General features: G+C 39.3%; 1 protein-coding gene across 8 annotated transcripts in view; it reads right to left on the reverse strand.

Moving 5' to 3' along the window:
* The window catches only part of foxp1b (forkhead box P1b), a 153,451-nt gene that overhangs the window by 66,559 nt on the left and 61,244 nt on the right, over positions 1-25,648 (reverse strand). For 7 of the 8 annotated variants that reach the window (XM_079461255.1, XM_079461262.1, XM_079461257.1 and 4 more), the window contains one exon: positions 19,316-19,482. The exons of the other annotated variant lie outside the window; for it this stretch is intronic. In XM_079461255.1, the coding sequence (XP_079317381.1) occupies positions 19,316-19,471 (156 nt within the window). In that variant the 5' untranslated portion in view covers positions 19,472-19,482. The remainder of the gene's footprint in view (positions 1-19,315; positions 19,483-25,648) is intronic. 8 annotated transcript variants of the gene reach the window in all.

Raw genomic sequence — 25,648 nt, forward strand, 5'->3', positions numbered from 1 at the left:
GAAAAAAAGAACATTTCCATTATTTCTAAAGCTAAAAGAACCCTAATGTTGTTGTTGGGAAAGCTTTTGGGGAACCTTTGAGGTTGTCACTTACAAACAAATGTAAACAATCACATGGAATTGTCACTGGACGTCCTTGAGAATGAAACACTCAGGAATACCCAGCACTCTTTCCTGTAATCCATTTGTCAACATGGAAAATGTTCAGAGCATGCCAACAGCGCAGGCCATTTAGAGAAAACAGAAAATCAAGACCTTCATCTTTTTATGGTTATTGCATTTATGTATCAGATGTTGCATCAGATTATGAGGAGCTGTTCCTTTGTAAAACGACAAACACTAGTGAAATAAAAATATCAGTCGAGCTTAGTTAAATTCATTCATAGGTATTAATATAAAATCTCTAACAAACACTAGTGAAATAAAAACATCCATCGAGCTTAGTGAAATTCATTCATACATATTACTGAAATACCTCTTACAAACACTAGTCAAATAAAAACATAGATCAAATTTAGTTGAATTCATTCGTATGAATAAATGAAATACATCTTACAAACACCAGTGAAAATCCTTCACGTGTACAGTATTACTAAATAACCTTTTACAAACACCAGTTAACATTCACACGCATGCTAAAAGGCCTCTTATAAACACTAGTGCACTTCTGAGGCAACATATTTCAGGAATAGTTGATGAAATATTTCAGTGTAGTTGATGAGAGCTTATTTCACTTGAAAAGGGAGCTGCGCCCTCACTTCCGTTTAGTTAGATGTGAGCCCAGGCAAACCTTTATAAAACATATGTCGTTGTGTCGCAAAATGTATTTTTAGGAGTTCGTAAGAGCACGATGTGATTGTTTAAACTTACAATCTGAGGTTGAATTATAAAGGCGCGCTTGTTCGGAGGTGCAAGGACTTCCGCTGAGAACAGCAATATCTGGCAGCACATGTAACTTGTCGCTGGTTCTGAAGACTCGACAGATTACTACATTTATATCTTTCATTTGAGGTATACGGGCTACTTTTTTTTATCTTGCTTGCCCGTGTTTTAGGGACATTTTAGAACGCGCAGCAAGCTCAATCTGTGCATTTAAAGAGTAATAATAAATGGTAAATATAAATGAAGAATACTATTAGCAGATAAAACCACAATATGAGCGCAACGTGCAAGGAAAATGTCTCGGATCAGATCCGCATAGCGCAAGATGTAAAGCCAAAAGACCCCCGTTATACCCAAAACTAAAGATATTTAATACATAATCTGTGCCGAGACGTCAGAACCAGCGACAAATGACATGCTGGCAGTTATTACCATCTCAGGGGGCCGTGACTCTTGACCACTGATAGTGCGAACCTTGGACCTCCAAAAACAGATAGACTGAAATCTTTCATCAACAATACCTGAAATATGTTGCATCAGTAGTGCACTAGCGTTTATAAAAGGCTTTTTAGCATGAATTTCACTAGTTTTTGTAAAAGGTTATTTAGTAATACACGTGAATGATTTTCACTGGTGTTTGTAAATTACTTTTCAGTAATACATGTGAATGATTGCAGTTATACATAGGAATTATTGCATATGTAGTCATTAATACATATGCAATAATTTAGTTTCAAAGTGGATATAAGAAGTATTTCAGTGATACATATGAATGAATGTCACTAAGGTAGGTCAATGTATTTATTTCACATAGTGTTTGTAAGAAGTATTTAAGTAATACATATGAATGAATTTCACAAAGCTTGATCAATGTTTTTATTTCACTAGTGTTTGTAAGAGTCTTTTCAACAATTAAGGCCTAATCGGCTCCTCATATCAGACTGTACAGTGAGAGAGAGCGAAAGATGGAGCGATGGGAGAGGAACTTGCAAACGTAGCATCATGCTGACTCATGGTTTCTCTTGTTATCATAACAAAGGTGAATCAGAGCGAAAGTTGTGGGTCACAGTTACCAGATGCTGCAAGTTTCTCAAATAAAGTTGGTCTGAAAGCACCACCTATTACCTGAATCAACCGAGGTCGAAATTCGATTCGGCTTGTTTTCCAAATACTGGTTTTGTATTGTGAATGATTAATTGGTGACAGGCGTGCAGATAGGACTAGGGATGGGGGTCATGACCCCCTTTGATTCATAGCGACCCGATCCGTCCCCCTCACTTTCCCTACGAAAGGCGACAAACATCGGTAAAACTGAGGATTAATCCGGATTTCCGCTATTTCACTGCTTCAGAATCGAATGACCGGCCACCGAAGTTTATGTTCTCTGTGTTCTCTGTGCTCTCTGTGTGCTGCTGCTAGCCTGCTACGACTCCTGACCCCGGGGTCCTATGAGGAGCTGTGTTAGCTGCCTCAATTGTACCTTTTGTAGCGGTTACCATAGTGATCAAATGCCATCGTCTATGAATGAGCTTGGCTGTAAAAAATGGAACGCATAAGGGACAAAAACAATCACCTAGTTTATTAAAAAAACAAACAATGTAAGTATTTTGTACTAAGTATTTATCGTCAGGAAATAATGATTTATCTGGATTTACAAGACTAAATTAGGCTCCTGGCATAACATTAGCATCTAACCCGATGTGCTATATAAATTGACTGAGGTTAATTTGCTGATTTATGTTTAAATAAAACATGACGTTTTGGTGGGTGATCGGCATACTAGACAAATAGCAGTTTTATAAATGCATTGCTAGTGTTGATAGGTAGGCCTTTGTTCATTGTTGTTTATCCGTGATTTCAAATAAGAATCCTCCAATGGCCTTTTAGTGCAAACCATTAGCCCAAATTATGCAAAGTAACCACTTGAGCACTAGTTAAAGCCAAAATTACGCAAAATAACTCAGTTGAAATAATGTGCTTGGTCCCCCCAGTTAAAACATCACATCTGCGCCCCTGATTGGTGACTAGCATTCATCAAATCTTTGTCTGCCATCTTTCACTGAGATGCGTATTTGGCAACATCTTGAATAACATCCCTGAACAAGACACTTCTGTCTGTACAAGTTTCCCACCAAAATGAAGCATAAGGTTCTCTTTTCATAATCTTCCACTGGACATGCCACTATAAGTCAAATGCCAGCACCTAAACACAAGGTTAACATGATTCATCAGTCTAAAATGCCACTGTAACTGACAGATAATAATTCACAAGTCACTTTTCTTGTGTTCATACACTCATCTCACATATAGAAAGTGTGGAAGAGAAAGACACAGAGGTCAAATCCTGGTGTCGTTAGGCATCGTGCCCAAAGAAAAAGCTTCTGATATATCACAGTGCGATTGGCCACGGTCCGGGATTGAGTTGCTGGGAGAGGTACAGCTTCATGGGAATTACAGATTCAGCTCAACTCATTCCAACTTTGTAATGTTATCCCAGAGAGAGAGAGAGAGAGAGGGAGGGTGAGGGAAAAAAGAGCCAATGTAAAGAAAGAGATGGACAAATCTATTCCATTGGGGTAGATGGCTTAAAAGTGTGACATTGGTTTTTTCCTTTAAATAAAAAAGCATTACTTATTTATACTACAATCAATATCTCACCTTTGACAGATTCCTTCCCCTGCTGACAATAAGCATATCTATCCTGATCTAGCCACTTTATCTAGCTTGATTGACTCTACTCTGATAGTCCCGGATGTTGCGTGACAGCAGCCAATAAGATAAGGACTGTTGCCCTTCTGCAAGTGCTTGCCGCTTTTTTCATGTGGTCAGTGAGTGGGCGGCCCATAGGCGTGTCTACGGACACCTTTTCCTTCAAAATGTGTCTTCTCTTTCAAATCTATCTTTGTGGGGAATCTAGCAATTGTGTTCTTGTAAGCGTGTTGGGCGTGCTTATTTAAAGAAACGTTTAGCAGTCATTCAAAAGTGTTGGTAACAAACTCATCATCACTGGTCACTGTGAATGTTTAAAAAAGCTACACTATCACACCTCTGGAGCTGAAACCATGCAAGTTAAGATTAAGGGCTCACAGCACACGTGCGATAAACATATGAAATGACGTCAACTGAAGAGAGAATTCCTTAAAGGAACAGCTCATCCGTAAAATGAAAATTCTCACATCTCAGATGTACTGTATATGACTTCCTCTCTTCGGCTGAACACAAGTCATTGTGTCAATAATTATATTTTTAAAAGTGCAGTTATGTTGTCGTCTTGTGTAGTTCTTGCATGTTTATATGCGTGTTTCGTCACAAAAATCAATGAGATTTGAAACAAGCGATGTGCCGCCATCTTGAATCTAGCGCTTGGATCTGTTTGCTCCTTTCAATATGGCACAAGAGTGAACAAATTGAGAAACTTTAAAATTTTGAGTAAACTTCCAACTTCAGCATCCATTGGATGTCAATATCAGATTTCCACTAAACAAATATACTGTAAGTCCGCTTTTGGAAGTTTAAAAAACACCCAGATACTGTAGTAACAGCCAAGCCTAATCCACTACCATCAGTTCGGCCAACCGATATTAAAACTTAAATGGCAATGGACCCCAAAACAACAAGCTAGGCAGGAACCAAGGGCACAGCGGCTATATAGCGAAGGGAAGGCACGGTGACAGACTGCTGTTCAACTCCATTAGCTGCTATGTGAGAGAGCAAGCTTCGTTGTAGCACACGACCTGTGAAGAATCGGAGATGTCTTTAAATCCAGGGGACGGGATTGCCGCATTAATTCTGAAGGGACTGTAATCTCTCAAGCAAATCAAATTACACTCATTAACCTAGGAAGAAAACTGCCTATGTAATAAGTGAGTGTTAAAAAAAGTATTTATTACCAATAATCAGCCGTTTAATATGGAGCAAAGCCTACCACGAGTTACATTTTTTGCTGATTGGGTGCAAAAACGAAAACCGGGAAAGGGCGCGAGATCACGAGCTCGCGCAGTCGAGCAGAGTATGCGGCGAGCCAACCCGGTGATTAAGGTTAAAGAATAGGGGCTATTTGAGCTTTAAGGTCTTTGTGCGGGCAAGCGTAGCATAGCTAAAACGCATCCGCAGACTCTGCCAGCCGACATAACGCTGTCTTGTTAACGCGTCATAAAAGTGCCACGGCATCCAGGGCTAATCTCCTTCCAAATAAAACCTGTTTAATTACATCAGAAATGTTAATGGAAAAATATATCAAAAGAGAGATAAATACGATTTAGCTGCATAAAATCAATTAATGCGAGAGGTCAGCATCTCATTCATTTGTGAGATTAACATAATTACCTATTTTTTCCGCTCCTCATTTACTGCTTGATTCATTCGGGACGCACCACCGTCTCTCGATCCCCATGGAACAAACAGGCACTGCTGGCCTAAATTAAATATCTCCATCTATACACAATGTCCACGTTATAGCCACAGGCGGCAATTAATTGACTTTACCACGGAGTGCTCTTATATTGTGCATCTTGGTGGTGGTGAAAAAGATTGTATGTTCTGATTGCTGGCATGAAATTTGAAGTTATTGGTTTGTCCGAACACCACAGTGGGACGGTTCACCCAAAAATGAAGATTCCATCATCATTCCCTCTTTTCGTTTCAAACCTGCATGGGTTTCTTCTGCACAACACGGAAGAAGATATTTGGTAACCGAACAACAATGGTAATGTTGACTTCTATTATACGGACACAAAAATGCATGTCAATGTGTACTGCCGTCACTTACCAACATTCTTCAAAATATCTTCTTTTATGTACTGCAGAAGAAAGAAAGTCATACAGGTGTAAAATGTCACGAGGGCGAGTAAATGATGACAGCCTTTTTCAGACTATAAAGGCTTTTTGTTCTCCCAGACCGTTGATAAATGATCCCATCAGGGCACAGAGTCACTGTGCTGTAGTGTTTGTAGAGGTGTTTAGAGATTGACAAGAGCTTTAACGTGTTTAACACATGATGGCTAATTCAGTGAGACCCGATGCTTCGTGTCACATAAACACTTTATAAACATTGGGCTGTCCGGATCATTATTTTGATTGCGGGCTCTTCATAGTCTACGAACTTCAACATCTGGTTGAAATATGTGCTGTTGTATGTTTCTGGCAGATAGAAACCAAAAACATACACACACACCCGCACACAACAGAAACTGGCAGAAAAATTCAGGAGTCAGTAAATAAAGTATTGATATTTCAAGATAAACATATTCCTGTTCTTCCCATGTGCCAGGCTTCTAAATTATGAGGTTAAAAAGCAACCCTGGGTGTAAGAGAGGCCATGTGTGTGTTAGAGAGTTGATATTCCCGTTGGACATCATTTTCAATTTCAGCCCCGCTATCCAGAACTTTTTTTCCATTGTCTCCATCCGTCCATCTCAGGAGTGGCTCACTACCCACGTGTCTCTCCCAAACCCCTATACATACGCCCAATCATTCCTCACGTCTGCTTTGATTTTATTAAGAAGATAAGGAACTCATTTACTGTACATATCTCCAATTAGATTTTTTTGCAAATCCTAACACAGTTTTATCAGTGGCAGATTAATGAGGGAAAAACCCGCGAAAGAGCATTTCATTAACACCAACTAAAGTAGAGAATAACCGTCAACAAGATTGTCAAGACACGAATCTCGTCTTTGGTAGACCTTCTTCGTCTCATTGAAAAACCATGTGGGCTAAATTCAACTAAAATAAAAAACTAAAAATGTATACATATGTTGTTCAAAATCGTATCCAAAATGAAAATGCATTTATGTTTTAATCACCATCCAAACTGTATGATTTTCTTTCTACGGCGGAACAACAATGTTGGGAACCAAACACATTGGCCCCTGTGTCTTTCATTGTATGGACACAAAACCACAGACACATCCACAGTTCCACAGAAGAGCTATAAACAGGTTTTGGATGAATGGATGAATAAATGATGACAGAAGTTATTTTTGTCCCTATAAGCATGCAGCACGAATGAAAGTTAAAGAAAGTAAATAAACAACAACAGAATTTTCATTTGGGTGGATTAACGGTCACTGGAGCAAATTTACCTGCGTACCTGTGTAACACTATCTCCCTCAAAATATGATATATTACTCGAGGGGGCATTCTCACACACTTCACCCTCACTGTGGCACGCTGTTGAGAAGTCGAGCGAAGTACTCGGCAGTATTTGCTGATTTTGTTATCTTGTCCTGTGACAGGCTGAATCAATCAATCACGGCACCGTCGCCGGTTGTCTTCAGCGCTCAACGCGAGTACTCGAACCCAGCGGAACGCCGTGCATAACACCAGCCAAATTTGATCAACAAGCTCATTTCCACAGTGCAATGGCAATCTGAGATGAAGATGATATTAAGAGGTACAGCCAAGGGATAAAGACTGGGATAAGGGATAAACACTTACACGGACATGCATATATTTAAGAAAAATATAAACATTTAAATATAATTGAAATAAATACATCCACAGAAAATAATTCCTAAATATGTATACATGTATGTGTATGTGTTTATATATCCAAAGTTAATATACACAGTACACAGACATATATTATGTAAACAAAGTTTTATTTTGGATGCGATTAATGTGTCAATATACTTTTTGCTAAATCAAAAAGGTTCAAACCCTAGTTTGCTGCCCCACAGATATTTTCCTTGTTTCCCAACATTACATCTTTCTAATTCTAACTTCTTTTTTTGTTTTCTGGTTTGTTTTTCTCTCTTCCTCCCTTTTTTCTCTGCATTTTAATGTTTAATAGCAGCCCTTGGCTATCTGTGGGCACAATTATTAGATATCCGCAGAGAGAAATTGAAAAAATAATCATACTCTCATAATTTTACACACGCTCCGATCCTTGAGAAATGGCACATGCTTGCTTTCAGATCAAATACGCCATCCGGGGAGCTGAACAGACTGCTTGTGCGCAAAACAATTGCATTAATATTGCAATTAAGAGATTATTTACTAGCTGCGCTCTTCATCATCCCGCACATGGTTTGAATTATTGTGTTGTAAGATCTAATGATAACAGAAATGTTTATCATACCATAACAACGGGAGTTTATGAAGACAAATTACAGTAAAAATGTAATAGGAGCGATTTGCTGAGTGTTATATTACAGGAAGATCTGTTGATTGGAGAAGACATCAGGGAAATTACCCACTTGCCCTTCTTCCCTCTCAAACCCTCCGTGACAAACGTGACCCACACAGATTCACACATTCAGAATGGCACGCACAGGGCTTCAAAAAAAAAAACAGGAAGACAATATTTGCATATCTTTGTGCTAATGACGAAAGCAACAGCTGCAAACAACAGTGGCACATGCATACAATTGTAAAAAACAGATGCATTGCTGCCGATTTGCGTTGATAACAAATCGCAAGGCATGCAACTTTTGCATGCAACTTATGCAAACATTTTAAAAGCAATTGCCAAACAATGCTAAAGTATTTACATGTGTGCTGATACAGTAACTCCTCTGGCGTTTAAGGTAATTCTTCTTCGTCAATTTAAATATAGCTTAAATTTTGTAATTTGACTAAATATTGTTGTCGTTTGAGAACGTGGAGACTAACAAACAGTCGTTACAATTGCACAACCAACGTGTTTAAAACAGAACTATTGGCCCGACCAATGGCAAACTGATTGTTAATGCAAGTTGCAATGGATCCTGGGAGTCGGCGCAATGGATTGCTGTCTGAAAATGACTAAGGACTACTCAGGAATGCCTGTGTTTCTCCAAAATGTCCTTACTATACAAATGACAGCAACCCTGTTTCCATTCAAATGATCACACACTTGCTCTTTTATTTTCTCGAAACGCCTTTAAACATCTGCCAACAAGGCACACACAACCCTCTGTCCATCCCGTCTGTCTTTCCTAATGCATGTCATCCGCATCTAATCCAGCAGAAAATGGTCATAAATATTTCTTTCAGCTAGACTTCACTATTGCATTTCACGCCTGGACGTGATATTTTCCTCTTTACAATGCTGCTTCACTTCCATGGAAAAGTGCTTCTGTATATTCATGTTTTTGTAGTCAAAACAAACAAAACATTTTTTTTACCATTTTTATTAAGGATTTTTAATTTCAATCAATAAAATGTATATTTTATATTAAATACATATGCTATGCCTTATTCTTTATATGGGCAGCATATAGAAAATGATAATAAAAATAAAAAATGTATTCAATGTACAGTAAATAACGCTGTTATACAGTATAACAAAATATTAGTTAATTAATCATTGCATTCGGAAATTCTAAGCATCATTTTTTAACCATTTTAACCAAGCCTGGCCATTTCACGCATGGGAGGTGACAATAGCGGCCAACTATGACACAAACATTGTTTTTAGAACAATACATTTCCTGTAGGGCTGTCAAACGTATAAAAGTTTATGTTTACATAAGATAAGTGCACGGTGCATATTAATTTTGTATTTATAAATACACAAACATTCATCTATAAACAGTATTTAGTAAAAAGAAATATATATATATATATATATATATATAATACATGAATGTAAATATTGTATATTTTTATATATAGCAATTAATCATTTGACGGCCCTAATTTCTTCTAAGATCAATAAAAACACACAAACACAAACAAAATCCTGACTGAGGTTGTCATAACTTCACACGTGAAAGGGTTAAATTACCTATGTAGCCGTCATAAGCAAAACTGAGACTACAGTGGGTTATAAAAAACAAAAAACAAGAACAACGAGTGAAATAGACAGAGCGTGTACAGACATAAAGTCCCTGTCTTATTTTCTGTACCATTTGCTGGCTAGTGCTTTCACGGGCCGTCCCATTACATCATGTCAGAGGTTGTAAACAAGCAAATAACAACAGCTCGCTGACGCCCAGAGTGCCTCGCGGTCGCACGCCCCACCACTGAGAGGGGAATTGTTCTCTCCGTTCTTCCATGCCGCAAAACATTTGTTTCTTTATTGTCCATGTAAATAATACATCATGTTTTCCGTGCCCCCTTCCTATCTTAAGGCAGAAAAAAACTGAATAGGGGTGGATGAAGGATTTATGCGTGCGGTGTGCAAAGGGGAACTATTTATGGTGGGCGTCATTTCTAGAACGCAAGGTGCCATCACTGAAATTTATGGGCAGACATCACGACACTGACAGGGAATATCATTCTCCAAATGGTACACAAGCAGTCGGAGACCGGCACCATTTCTCTTTGGAATAGAGGCCGCATCAGTCCGCACACCTAGAAGTGGTTATTACAGGCAGGAGTGATTGGAGACGAGGCCTGTGATGAACAGAACTGGGTCTGCTGGAGGTACAGGGGTCACGCTTCTTCATTCTGAACTAACAGAATGAGATTTTTGTGCTCTCTGTGTGGCATTTTACACTGAAGCAGTCATTTTGTTTGATTTGTAAAACAAATAATAAACAGTTTTACATGGCTTTATATTAAATCATTTACATTTCAGCAGAAACTATGGTTGCCATGGTTAATTTATAACACGGATGCAAAAAAGGCAGTTTGTATGCTGCACGCCGTATATAATGACTTAAGAACATGTTTTCTAGCATCTTTATGTGTATCATAAACATTATGTCTTTATAACCATTTAAACCCTGCCTCCACTGTAATAATGAAAATTAGATTATGTGTGAGCAAATAACATACATCTTCGGATATAAACAAACAGCTGCCTCACATCATCGTCAAATCACACAATAATCATGATTATTGTCATTGTTACGTTTTAAAGACGCTTCGGCAGGTGCGATCCACACCGTGGGAATGGCGGACAGGTAGCTGGAGATGCAAAGAGACCAGTTACTTTGCTCTGTCAGCTGCGGTCTGGCTGACGCGTTGCTCTGTGAATGAATACTGACGTCTATTATCCGCCTAGCGCCGGTACATTATGAATAAGAAATAAAAGCTACCTCAGCTACAGCACTTCTGCATTACTGACGTTTGGGCACGGTGAACGCACACACGCAAATGTATGCAAGCAAAGCATCTCTGCATCGGTACCTTCGATCTAAGCCTCCAGAGCCTGGATGAAGATGCCTTAATCTGAGACATGTGTGGGTACACGGATTAACGTTTTATTGAAACAAATAAGTGTTTTAAAAACGGGCTGAAAGGCCTAGTTTCAATTTCGGCAGCGCGTTTAACCCTTATCGTCCCGATTCCTCAGGGACCATTCTATGTTAATTGGATCTCCATCGCATTTGCATTGGGGGTGTTAACAAGCACAGTCTATGAATATTAATTACCCAGAAGTTTTTGGTCCTCGGAAAAAAATACTTTCTTGATACATATTAATCCTGTGAAGTTTTTAAAGCGAAACACTCATTAAAATTGCACGAGCCCGGGTGCTCCAACGTATCCCCATGATATTGCCGCATCTTTAACTTTATCCCTAATAAATTGGGTCAAATTATCCGAAACACAAAAGAAGTGCCCTCCCCTAAATTTGCTTTTCGTTCGGTGGTGTGTAAACATTCCAATTCGTTGACTAACTTTATCTGATAAGCGATGTGATTACAACGTTTAAACCGTGACCCCCCCCCAAAAAAGACATTTCCACGCATTCCTATTTATGCATGCACGCCGCCGGTATGTTTGATTGTTTCGAAAGCGTGAAGGATTACAGTGAGACAAGAGTTGTTCTTTCATGAGAAAACTCAAACGGTGCGTTAACATGAATCCTCCCTCGCTGCTTTTAGGACTCCAAATAAGCCATCTAATACTAAAACAACACGGATGCATTTCCCAATGCAGCCACAGTCAGACAGCTGCTGGGAACACCTGCTCGGAGTGTAAAGTTCCCCTCTTTAAGACACACACGCGCGCGCGCGCAGACACATGCATCAAAGCCAATCCGGCCTCAACAAACAATAAGAAAAGCCTCACACTCGCTAATGGTACCAGCATAGCAAACATGTAGGCTGTGCACATATATTACAAACACATACGAATTGACCCCCATTTTAAAGAAGATAGGAAGTGGAACAATAGGACGTTCCTTTTCATGCACGTGCACTGATGCAAAACCCACCCACACACATATATGGGCTTGCTTTGGCAACCACTCCAAAGCCGAACACACACACACACAATCTCACTACAGCACTTGTCTCCATTGCTGACCATTTGACCCGATATCCATTAGTATTGCAGTTTCCAGCATGCATTCAAACGTGCATGCTCTCCACGGCATGACGGTCTGGTCTGACTGTCACACATCTCACAGCTGCCAATCAAACCCTCTCAGCCCCTGACGGCTCATAAACAGACGTAAACTGCTTTAAATTTGTGTAGGTGCATTTATTGCGGGTGAACTGCATGTCATACGAGATCAGAGGCGCCGGTCGAGACGTTGCAACTGTATCCAACGGATTCCAGACAGCCCCGCTCTAAATATCATCCGTGTAAATGAGCGAACAAACGCATCAGGGGGTATCGGCGGGTGAGAAGTGCATTGCCACGGGGATATATTGCCTGCAACAATTAGTTACAATCGCAAAAAGCAATATGCTTCAATTGCGGCAGCCCTCGTGATCGAGTCCTCATTGCGTGTTGCTGTTTTCCCCCTCTCTTGCAAATAATTATTTCTCCTCTCTTCTACGTACAAGCACATTAATGTACAATTTCAATCTCCATCTGTACGATTATGAATCAGATCGGCCATCAATCGGCCGATCCAGCCGAGAGATTCATCTGGTAATAAAACTGTCACCTGTTCCAGGATAAAGACAGATGTTGCCAGTTGGGTGATAACATAATTAAACCGTTCGACGAGGGATTCCATAAAATTATCAAAATTGAAGGAAGCACTAGCGTTTTACCAATAAAGCAATTTGGGGCAATATGCGGTGTCATAACTCCAATCTCCTCCTCAGAATTTGCAATAAGTTTGCCATTCTCTAGTGCAATCTGACAATATTAACAGTTTACAAGCACAAGGCCTTAAAGCAGAGAAATGGAGAAAAATGCCTCGCTTTCTCAGAGAAAGAGGGCATCAGATGCATGCGTGGGTGTGCATGTACACACGGTTTACTACACGCTCGCAAAAAATAGTGAGCTGCCTAGTGAGGCAGCATTTTAAGGCATCATCAGTTTGCTCCCATTTTGGACAAATTCTAATAAGCTGTTTACACATTGCTTTTTCTTGCAAATATGTGATAGATATCTTAAACAATTGCAATTCCAAATAAAGACATTTTCACCTCCTATGCATAGCTCCCTTTTCTTGTTTGAACCGATCTGTGATATATCTGGTAGGCAAACTGAGAAAAATCTATTAAAAAAAATTATGCCTTTCATTTACATTACATTTACATTTAGGCATTACATTTGGCAGACGCTATTATCCAAAGCGACTTACATAGCATTATCCTACACATTTATACATATGTATCTGTAATCCCCTGGGATCGAACCCACAACCTTGCTCTTACCACCGAGCTACAGGAAAGCCTGTATTTTACTACAGACAAGACAAATTATCAGACAGACAAATGAATAGATAGATAGACAGACAGACAGACAGGCAGACAGAGGATAGACAGATAGATAGACAGACAGACAGACATGTGAATACATAGATTCAGATTCTCTGAATAGACAGACCGACAGACAAAAATGATGAACAGACAGACGGATACATAGATTCAGATTCTCTGAATGGACAGACAGACAAACGAATAGACAGAGAGATATATAGTCATATAGTCAGACAGACAGATTCAGATTATTCGAATACACAGACAGATGAATAGACAATCAGACCGAGAAACAGACAGATATGTGGATACATAAATTCAGATTCTTTGAATGGACAGACGTATAGACGAATAGATGATATTTTATGCTATATCTGCAAGCGCTAAAGTTCACTTATTCTCTATTCTACTAACACCGCCTCTCAGACTAACCTCAAACTAAAGAGTGAACTGATTTTATATCTCACTAAAGATGGCCAACTAACCCCATCTCTCATCTACTTCAGTTTCTGCTTCGGTGGGCTGTGTGAGGGGTTTCCTAAACGTTGCATAATGCAAGCTCTCCATCTGCTTTCTCAGACTCTTCTACCTACGACCCCCAAAACCCCAAAATAACGCTTCACTCTCTAGCCACGCCTCGCTTTGCAAGGGCGAGAGAAGAACATGCAAAAAAGAAAACATTGCTCGTTGGCTAACCTTATCTTACGATTTAAAAACAAAGCGCACATCTGACAGAACACACTGGGAAGGGTTTGCCCTGCAATCAAAGAAAAGCTATTACTCACACCGTAGCTTTTCCTGTCTGTCTGTCTGTTTTTCCCTTTTGCGGTTGCGAGTTGATGCTGGAACGGATAAGAGTGAGGGAGAGTGTTTTATAAAAACCTCTCAAAGATGATTAAAACAAGACCGCCATGAGACGGGGCATTAATATTTAACATTTAAGGGCAATATCAGCTGAGGCGAATTCCTGGCAGTCACTCCGCAAGTGTGAGTCAACTGTAGCTTGCTTAAACCTGCAAGAGATTAAATATGCGCTGAATCATTCATAACTCATCAGAAACCGTGTTGCAGTCTTGGATCTACGGGCTGAAGGAGGGGTAAATAAACCTAGCATCCTTTAATCTTACATCGTGCTTGCAGAATAGAAGGTTGAAACGGATCAGAAATGTATATTGACTTCCTTTATGTTTTACAGCTGTTACCATATATTGGATACAGAGGGACACATTTACAAACCAGGTGAGGTATGCTTGCGCAAAAACATCTTATTTACACAGTAGACGGTATTTATTGCAACGCAGCTGTGAAAGCCATTTCTACGGTCCTACATTTTCGTAACATACCAAAAATTTGTTTTTAAGGTGTGTATTTGCACTTTCTTTTGGTCGTGTTGGCACAATTCCTTCATCGAATCAGGTGCTAAAACAACAGAGACGTTTGCAAAAAAAGGCAGACATAACTCAGTGAATTCCCCCCGCGGTGACTTCCTGTTGCAGAAGTAGCGAAAACAAACAAAACACTTAAAAACACCCAAAATGTTGCTGCTGCAAAGCGACAGGCCGTCTGTATTTACTTTATATCTTTATCTCTCTGAGCATCTTCACTTCCTCATCAAAAGATGCTGCTGAAAACCACAACTTCTCTTTCTGCCTAGCTGAGTGCAAGACAAGACAGCGAGCGTTCTCTTTGAAGGGGCCCCCACGACAGCATGCGAAAAAACATCATCAGTTCACGATTGACGGCGATCTTGCTTTCTGAAGATCGGCGTGAGTTTGAAAGATCACTTTCAGGTCGATAAGAAGCCCGTATGGAGCACAATTGGGTCATATTATAGTAAAGTTTCGGGAGCTGAAGAGATATGATCTGTAAGATGCCAATAAAGCATCCGTCTTGGTTGTGTAGCCATGGAAGGATGTTGTTGTATTGTGAATAGGGAAATTCCGGGTGGTTGCGTTTCGATGCCGAAACTGATGCTACGGCTGTCACACGACAAAAAAGGCACACAAACACAACACCGAAAAAGTGATCCATCCACATTATATACAATTATTTATGTATGCAATATTGATGTACGGATGGATCCAAAGATTTATGTGCATGAATCTAAATACGCCCTTGATGCTTTGATGTGTTTTCATACGGTTTCATTCAATATTTCAGCAAAACCAAAGTTCTGATTCATTCCCTACGCTGCATTTCCTGGAATCGCATCCCAACTACATCACAAGGACGTCTGCCGTCGTGTCATTCCCTGATCTTTTGGACCACAGACCACAGAGAAATGAATTGCTCATAGGAGATGACATTTGCGCCATGATGGAAACTTTTAGCATAAATGCTGACGGGTGGTCGGTCGCTTGAATTCTGGTGAATTATACACACACAAACCATTTAAAGTCTGGATGTAAATTCACAGTGTGAAGATGAAAGACATTTAAGGTGCCTTTATTCGAATCTAAAATCTCTGTTCTATCTAAAGAACTCCCATTTAGGGACGTGTCTTTCACATAAGGTAATAGCACTGGGGATTTGACTTCCTAATGGAGATGTTTAAATGAAGCTTATGGTCTACTTCCCCCCAAATCTGACTAGTTCGAGAAGATAAATTCCCCTGTCAAGGTCGAGATGATCAAACAGATTACAATTATTTCATCCCTCGTCTTTATAAATGAGCACTGTCTTTCATAGTTATGTCGTCTAATCAGGATAGATGATATGTCAGCCTCTGAGTTTGTTGTTTTTCACGTATTTAAAGAGACGTGGGGGTTTATAAATTGAGAGATGTTAAAATTGTAGAGCTTGTCAGGGGAGACATGGGGGCTTTTGCTGTTTCAAAAAGGTCACACTTTGTGCGCCGCACGCACAAAACAATGCGTTGGAAAAATTCTGTCAGTTATCACATGGTTGAATGCTTAACTATAAAAAAACAGTTCACAGTAATTATAAAGAGATGCAAAATGTAATCTTTAACAATACGAATTAAACCTAAAGCAGAAGTCTAATCTGAATTGCTCCCCACATAGGCCGCTGCCTTCAAAGCAGCACTCGAACTGAAATAAAACCTAAAAGTGATAGTTCACCCAAAAATGGAAATTCTGTCATCATTAACTCACTCTCTTGTTATTGCAAACATGTGCTACTTGCTTTGTTCCGCAGAGCACAAAATAAGATATTTTGAAGAATATTGGTGACCGAACAATGGCGGTACCTATTGACTCGCATTGGTTTCGTGTTCATACAGAAGAAGACAATAGGTACCGCTGTTGTTCGGTTACCAATATTTAAAAAAAATCTTCTGCGGAAGAAAGAAAGTCATACATGTTTGAAATGACAAAAAAGGCAGAGTAAATTATGACAGAATTTAAATTTTTGGGTGAACTATCCCTTTAAGAACCAATCACCCAAAGCACAATAACAATACATATAATGTTTTCAAGAAAAACTGTGGTGTCCACACAGCAACTTTAACAATAAAGATACAAAGAAACAATAATGTTTCTTACAATCAAAACAATTAAAAATGTGATGATAGCATGCTAAACTAGCAATGCAATACTTTTGACATTCTGAAAATCTCAGAACTGAAAACCGCTTTCAATATTAAACAAAACATATTTGTAATTAACCGTTTATCTTGACAGTCCGCCATTGTGTTTGCACATATACACAGTGTTCCTACACAAAGTGTTTCAAGTTACCATGACAATCTCATTCTCTGCCAGAGCTAACACAAGGTCATCATCCACACTCATGACAGCATCGAGGCTCTCTGATTGGTCGCAATCACCATAAAACTAGAGTCATACGCGATTCCCTCTTTTTCATTTCTTGATTCGCTCCTTTTCGTTCAGTGTCAAAAGCACATGCCTTACACGATCAGCCGCTCCGATGCTCACCCGCTCTTTATCTCTCCTTTACTCCCACCCTTACTTCTTTCTCCATTTCCTTGCATTCATCAGAGTTGTAACCCCTGTTGTCTCAGCCGAGTGAATCAGATTGAGCCCCTGGCACAGAATGAAGGCAGAGTCAACAGGAATTAGGTTTCAGTGCAACTGTTTACTCAACTGTGGCCTGCAGTTATTGAAATCATATCCACGGTTTTGTGTGACGACTGCGGTTATGAATTCAATATGGCTGTGATTTTTGAACTGACAACATCACGCTAAGTCCAAGAAGCACACAACAGGCCGAATTTGTCCGGTGGGAGGGGAAAGCCATTGGGGAGAACCAATGACAGGTGTTGTGGATTATTGATTGACAGTAATGTTCTCTAATTGGATACTTTTTAAGTATGGGCTATTTTGGAGCAGTTTCTGTGCACTTTAAGAAAATACCCTAAATCACACTTTCATAATATTTAGTTTTGCTAAGAAATCAATATAAATATAGATAGAGCTGTACACATTTAATTGATCATTTTCGTACGCTTTCACAATATGTCATGATAGAAATAACGTCACAACTGAGGGACAGTTTAATTTCAAGCAACACAATACAATAAATATAGATACATTTCTATAGAAAAGTAGATATAATATCTATATATAAATATAGCCTATCATTTATGATTATTTCACCTTTTAAGTGAATTAAATTGAATGAATTATTATTGGTTTTAATATTAACCTGCAAACTGAAAGAAACAGACATCAAATAATTTCTAAATCCTAACCTTATATTTATAAAATATATATAGAGCTGCAGAAAAAATTAAGAGAGCATTTCAAAATTATTTTCAGTTTTTCTGAATTTACTATTTATAGGTATGTGTATAGGTAAAAGGATCATTTGTGTTTAGGCCTATTCTGTGAACTACTAACGATATTTTCCCCAAATTTCAGTTTCTATTTGCATTTATTTGCAGAAACGGGTCAAAATAACAGAAAATAAGCTCTGAATTGTTTAAGACCTCAAATACAAGTTCACATTCACTTTTAAGCCATACAACAGTAATACTTATAAATGTATTTAAGAGTTTTTTATAATGTCATAACCCCTTAATGTCACTTCTGAGGTTTGATTTTGTTGAAATTCAACAGCCACTGGACTGGAATGGCCGTCATACATCCAGGAATGCTGATTAAATGAACATTTGGAATGGTCTCTTGTTTTTATCTATGGCTGTGTAACATATAGAATGTGTGTAAAACCGAAACAAATCCGTCACAGGCCGCTCTTTGCCTTCAACCCCGCTGTCATGCGGGCCTGTCCAGTTTGCCGTTAAAACAAAGGCACAATGCTCTTCAGTTCAACGACAGCCATGTTACTCCAGCGGACAGCTACATCAGAGGCTCCCTATCCCACCAAACAACCTTTGACAACATCTCCCATCATGCCGTGGGGCGCAGACAACACACGACTGGCTGATCTTTTCACTCCTGCTTTAACAGCAAATGCAATGCTCGCACTGACAAAATAAAGCCTGTCTATTTATTTCATCGTGAGAGAGGATGTTTTGGGGTATATATCATGTTTTTCTGACTTTTCTATGAAATGGCTACAACACATTCCCCAGAAAGAGTGTTTACAATGCGTAATGTGAAATCTGTGGCATCTGGATGGGCGGCACACGTACACAACTGTCCGTACATTCCGTTACACCTATGTATTTTCCCTGAAACAACACGCTTGATAAATATTTCACCTGAATGCACGCACAGAGATGCCGGGATAAACACGCATGCAACCAAAAGCACAATCAGAGAAAGAGCACTTAGTGCGTTTAAAAATTCAGACTGCTCTCAATATACATAAATAATCATAATAATGTGTTTATGTAATCTGGGTGGAGGGGGCGTGACGATTAAATATTTACGAGCACTTAAAGAGGGGAGAGAGGATGCTGTTGACATGCGTTAATAAAGGACGGATAAGAAAGAAAGATAGAAAAGAATCACCTGCTGTTGCTGAAAGTTAAAAATGTCAGATGCTGTGATATCAGAAGGTGTGGCACTTTTGGATCGAACTTCACGGTGTCCTTCCAAGCTAGCTGGGATGCCATTCTGATTGGCCGTTCCGTTGCTTGCCACCTCTGTCCCCGACTCTTGCATCATGACTTAAAAACCTGCAGCAAAGACAAACAGGAGTGTTAAACAAAAATCTCTCTGAAACTCTTTCAGGCAAACGTCAAATCCTCCTCTTCCTGCTCAATTTCACTTTTCCCATCTGTGCTGTCCGCGTCGTTGTTTGCTATCTGACCTCTGTAAAAAATGTACGTGTGACAAAACTTTTCTTTTAACAACAGCTGTTTTTCGCTTTCTTTCAGTGCAGGCACTCAGCACGCATCCAAGTGAAAAGGTGTGGGCTGAGAAGCTAACCATCATTTGTTTGTCTTCCTTGTTTCTGAAAATGAAGAAACAGCTCACATGGGATGAAAACCCAACCTCAGTCACGTCTCAGCAGAGACGAGGCCCACGAAAACACGGTTGCTCACAAACAAAACCCATTCGAATGAAATGGATATATTTACTCGCATCGCTCCCAAAAGAGCCACAGCCCGATGGCTTTTTAATGGAAAACAGGGCAGGGGAGCTGGACGGATGACAGTTCTCCCAAATCAAAACTCCTCGACAAAAGTTCACGTCCCGGGTGTTCGATTGACACCGCGGTCTTCGGCCTACATGCAAACAAACAAACTGATGCAAAAACATATTCAGATGTACTTTGAATAATAAATTATACTAGAATGTGGGCACATTCAATAGGTTCTCGTTCTTCCGAACCAACCGGCAACTCTGCAGTCCTCACAAAAATCGACCTTTCTCCCTAAAGGCGCTAAGATCTTGATATACAGTAGACGCTCACTTAGATTTATATATTTGCATTCACATCAGCTCTTGTTGGTGCGGAGCGCCCTGAGCTCCGTTTCAGACCATCTTAATGAAGCTGACCAAGTCGGGCAGAAGTAAATTAACTTGGCTTGTTAATTATTGATATGAGGCAGAATGAATGCCCTTAAAGCAGTGGGTTCTAATCAGACGGGTAGGTGAAAATTGAAAAGAATTCAGATTTATACCGCTACCCCCTCAGACAGTAATAAGGCGCTTAATAATTGTTCATCCAGGTTTGGGTGGGAGAGGGAGACAAACACATTGGGCATTGACCCATCTGGACCGATGAAGGGCTGTAGATTCTCCATTGTCTATTTCTAATGGAGGTCATGTACTAAACAAAGAAAAGTGGAATGACTGCATCTACAACAACACTAGGGGCTGCTGCAATATACAGACAACGACAATAACTGTGATATTAATATCCATGATTATGGATATTGTGTTAATTCTACTACTTGTATAATAAAGAATGAGTATCTAATTTACACTTCTACATAGTAGGTGGTGGGTTCTCCCTAAACTTGAGTGTGATTTATTGGCAATAAAATATTCAAGCATACAGTAATACACCAAGTAAAATACAATTTCACTGGTAGCATTTGTTTTTTAAATAATTATACTAATAGTAGTACATCGTAATAAATCGTTTCCATGAATAACCAATATGGTGACCGTCCTAATCAACACAATAAAAAATAAATTGAGAAAAATTGGTCAATAAGCCTGCTTACTCAACTTCTTTGAAAGTTGTTTTGGGGTGCTGGTTTGCCACATTGTTAACAATCAATAATCCAAACAATGAAAGAAGAGAATGAAAAGGAAACCAATCTTAAAGTGATAGTTCACCCAAAAATGAAAATTGTGTCATCTTTCACTCACCCTCTTGTCATTTCAAACCTGTATGACCAAAGAAGATATTTCGAGGATTGTTTCGAACCGAACAATGGCGGTAACCATTCACTTCTACTGTACAGACACAAAACCAATGCAAGTCAATGGGTACCGCCGTTGTTCGGTTACGGACATTTTTCGAAATATCTTTCGTGTTATGCAGAAGAAAAAAATTCACACCAGTTTGGACTATACCTTAAAACATTTGCCAGTACGATCACTACAACTACTAAAAAAGCGCAGCCACAGCTCTGACTAAGTTACCCTGTAATTTCTCTGTCATGTTCCACCCCTCCATCGCATCTATTATCTTTATTTCTCCTCCTGGCAAAAACAAGCTGAACTGTACACACGGCTCACAATCATCCTGTCAACTAAAGGCTAACGGACCGAGTACCCGGTACTCCAACAAACAAGCTGTTTAGCAAGGTTCTTTCGCTCTTTGTTTATACGTTTAGTGTTGCATTTGTTCCCTCTCCTTTTGTCATTGTGCTCCATAAAAGAGGGTGATAATAGCGATTATGCATGCACTGTCATTCCGTACTAAATTTTCATAATTATAAAGGAAGGGCGTAAATTTGCGAATGCGTGGCATCTCTAAAAGTAATCACGAAAATGCGCCGGGGGGCTATTTTAATGTATGCAAAACTAGTGACCCACAATAAAGACGTGAAGCTACGACGAATGCAGAGAAATGCACGCGCACCCGCATGCACGTCTGAAGAGGGCCGGCTAAATTAACACCCAATTAATTTCGGAATTGACAAACAAATGAAACCCATAAATCTACTTTCTCATTAAATTTCAGCGTACAATAATTCAAAAGCGGCAATATCACACCCTAAAAAAAGGTTGATAGAAAATGCCTGTTATCCATCACAAATATCAAATAGATGGAGGGAAAATAACCTGGTGGACGGGCATTAATAATCTCAATGGCGTTATGATTTAAGCTATTGTTTTCGTGTCGTGACTCCAGCTTTAAATATGTTCCGCCTTCGGTAACAAATGCGCAATTCTGAGCCTTATTGTTCTTTCCCACCATTTTGCACAAAGAACATTCTGCGCTTTTGGTCGCAATATAAACATGATAACTGACAGGCAGACGCAAGCAGCACCCCAGAAAAACTTGATGAGAAACATATTTGTTTATTTACAGGGTTTACTGAGGCTTTAACCAAAAAGAAAACAAAGTCTTTAAACCAAAACGTCAAAATAATGGAAATTCCCGCAGAGATTAAAGCCACCGCCATCAGGCGAAAAATCAAACAAACCTCCATCATCACATGTCTGCACCTTTTCCAAGCAAAACCGTCTGCTTGCTAAACACAACAAGTGTTTCGAACAAACAAAAGATAATACAACAAGGTCAGAATTTTTGTTTGTTGATGTTTCGTTTCGGTTCGTCTAAAATTGCACAAGAAACACACACACACGGAATCACGTGTACACCACACCTGGGCTACATAAAAGCATGAGCAAATAAAGAAAATCAAGAGCGTTCCCCTTATTTATTATTTCCCAGCATTTGACTCCAAAAACATGTGCAGCAGTGTTTACAGAGTGCATGCATGTGTGCGTGTTTGTGTGTGGCTTCCACCAATCCGGAAAGTAGACTCCATCATCGCAAAAAGAGCTGTCATTCCGGGAAGTTATGAAAGCCCACCTGCACTTACAAGTCGGTGTTCTCACACCACCCTTGTTTATACAAGCGCTCAACAAAAGGAACAACATTCAAGATAAGCAGCCACAATTAGGACAAAACCCCATGATCACTTTTGTTTAGGTTTAACCTTGTTGCTTGTCTAGACAACACAACGTTCTGTATGACAGAATAGGTGTGAGAGACCATCTTTTTCTTCACTGCCGTTCCCCAAGGATTCCAAACGAATTACGGGGACAGCTGTATTTTGGCTATGGTGCTTCAAAACAAACAACCTCTTTACCGTTTTTTGCCGTTTCATTGCTTTTTCGGGTCACAGTCTCAGATGGCAAAGTTCTGGGCTTCCCCAGACCGTTGGATGCATATTGAAAATAAAATGTGTTACTCAAGAAGGCCAGTAGCTATTGCCTGAATTTACACTACTCCTCGAAGCATTATTTTATTAAATTTTTACTGTTTTTATAATTCATAATAAATATTAGTATTTACATTTTAAAAACATTAAAACTTTAAATGTATTTGTATTATTTATAATAAAAATATGTTTACAGTTTGTATTATTCATATTCATATTTCCATTATTGAATATTAATATTTTCATTATTTAATATTAATATTTCGAATATATTTGTATTATTTATACTAATTAAAGTTATTATTTATTATTATTTTTCACTATATTGTTTTTTTTTCATTTCTCAAGACTGGAATTGGAATTGTTAAACTACACATCAACATCAACTAACAATAACTGTGATATTAATAAATGTGATTATCATCACATGGGCTATTTTTAGGCTATTTTTAGTTGCATATTGCAAAAAAGTACTTTCTTAAACCGGCAAGTGCTAATCTGATGGCTTTTTTTGACTAAGTTATTTAAAGATACTGTGTGTTATTTTATGGAAGTTCTATTGACAAAAATGCTATATAACATACATAACTACTGGAGTCTGGTTTATAAAGACCTTACATATTGAAGCGTTATGTTTTTATTACCTTAGAATGAGCTATTTCTATACACCACGGGTCCCCAAATTGCTCTACAGGGTGTGTTTCGTAAATATGTTATCTCCTTCGACAAAGAAGCGAAAAAGCGATAACATCTTAGTCCTGTGTCAGCCACTGTGGTGCTTCAAAAGGGAGGTGTGGAGCGAGCCGACCCGTTGATTGCACTTTCCAACCTCAACGCTAGATGTCGCTAAATTTAATGAACTGGACCTTTAAGTTCATATTTTTTCAACCAGGAAAAGCACAAATCTGGAAATCAAAGTCACCCAACTTTGTGGATGCTTAGCCACCTCAAGAGTTTGTTTCTGGGCTAGTGCTGTGTCAAGGTGAAGAAGAATTGCCCGTCATCCTCTCACAGACAAAATGACAGCGGTGATGAAACCAAACAGACCCTGTAATCTCACAGACCCACACCAGGCCAAACACACATCTCAACAGCACTGTGACAACATTTTGAAAAGAAAAAACACCCTCCCATCCCCACCGCGTTCCCTGGCCGTACCCGCGTTTGCACAGACTGGTTTTCTGTTTTCTTTAGTTTTTTCTTGAGTTTGCTTCCACACCTTGTAGGGCGGACGCCGGTCCACCGTCTCCTACAAACAAAGCTCCCTATTTGTTTAATAACTGATTGCTGCCATGGCTACGGTAAACAAGGGGGGAGCAGGGCCTTTTCTTTCTGTTTATGAACAAACACATCTCCTCGCAAAGAGCAATTTAACATTAACCAGGTGGAATGATCAACAGATCCCATAGGTTACACAGAGGGCAAGCGGTAATGTAAACACTCTTCAGAGAGACTAAAAGAACGGAAGAGAGCAGGGTGAGCATAAATGGACAGCGAGGTCGATGCAAATGCGGCCCTTCTTGAATAAACAGCCGGTGGAGAAATCCAAGACAAACAAACAGCCGTTTGACATTTAAAGAAGCATTAAAATGGGTGGGCAACAGCTGCCAGTGGCCGGAGTGAATGTGAACGAGACGGGCGGGGTCTCCTCTGAGATCCCTCCTATAAGTCCGGCTCGGCCTGAGGAACAAACAGGACATGCTGCATCATCCTTATTACGCTGTGAAAAACTTGTAAAACACGTTAAACATTAGCGCATTGAATTACTCAGTAACCAATGTTTGGAAATATCAATTACAGCTGTGGGTTCATGTGTATTTACAATCACATAAAGCATAGAGACGGACTGTAAGGTAAACATATCATAAAGGTAATGAACGAGGAAGTAAAAACAAGTATTTAACCGTACAACTGTACACAAATAACCAAACCCAGACTGGGGTACAGGTGGGTATCAACTATGCTTGATTCAACTAAATGGTTAAAGAGTTTGGCGGCTGACACAACACCTTCATCTAACATCAAATGACCCAGGAGGAGAAAAGAGAGAAATCATCACAGGACTGTTTGTCACCATCATGGCCCTTAAGAGAAGCATTTAACCACACGTTATGTCATTGGGAGCGTCCCTGTATGTGTCTGCTTTGAATATTTTGTTATTTCAAAATATTGGTTAAATAATAAGTACTGAAAACGCTGAAAAGGAACTCAGAATACTATTTAAAGGGACGGTTCCCCAAAAATAAAAAAATATGTCATGATGTACAGAATCAGTACTCCAAAATCTGTATGCATTTCTTTGTTCTGATGAACACAGAGAAAGATGTTTGGAAGAATGTTTGCAAACCGTTCTTGGCCACAATCGACTAACAGAGGAAAATAACACGGGTTGTCAAAAGAGCCCCAGAACTGTTTGCTTTGCCACATTCTTCAAAATATCTTCTGAAGCTATTTTTCCTACTATGGTAGTCAATGGTGGCCAGGAACT

The sequence above is a fragment of the Barbatula barbatula genome (assembly GCF_947034865.1).
Source record: "Barbatula barbatula genome assembly, chromosome: 7".
Taxonomy (NCBI): Eukaryota; Metazoa; Chordata; class Actinopteri; order Cypriniformes; family Nemacheilidae; genus Barbatula; species Barbatula barbatula.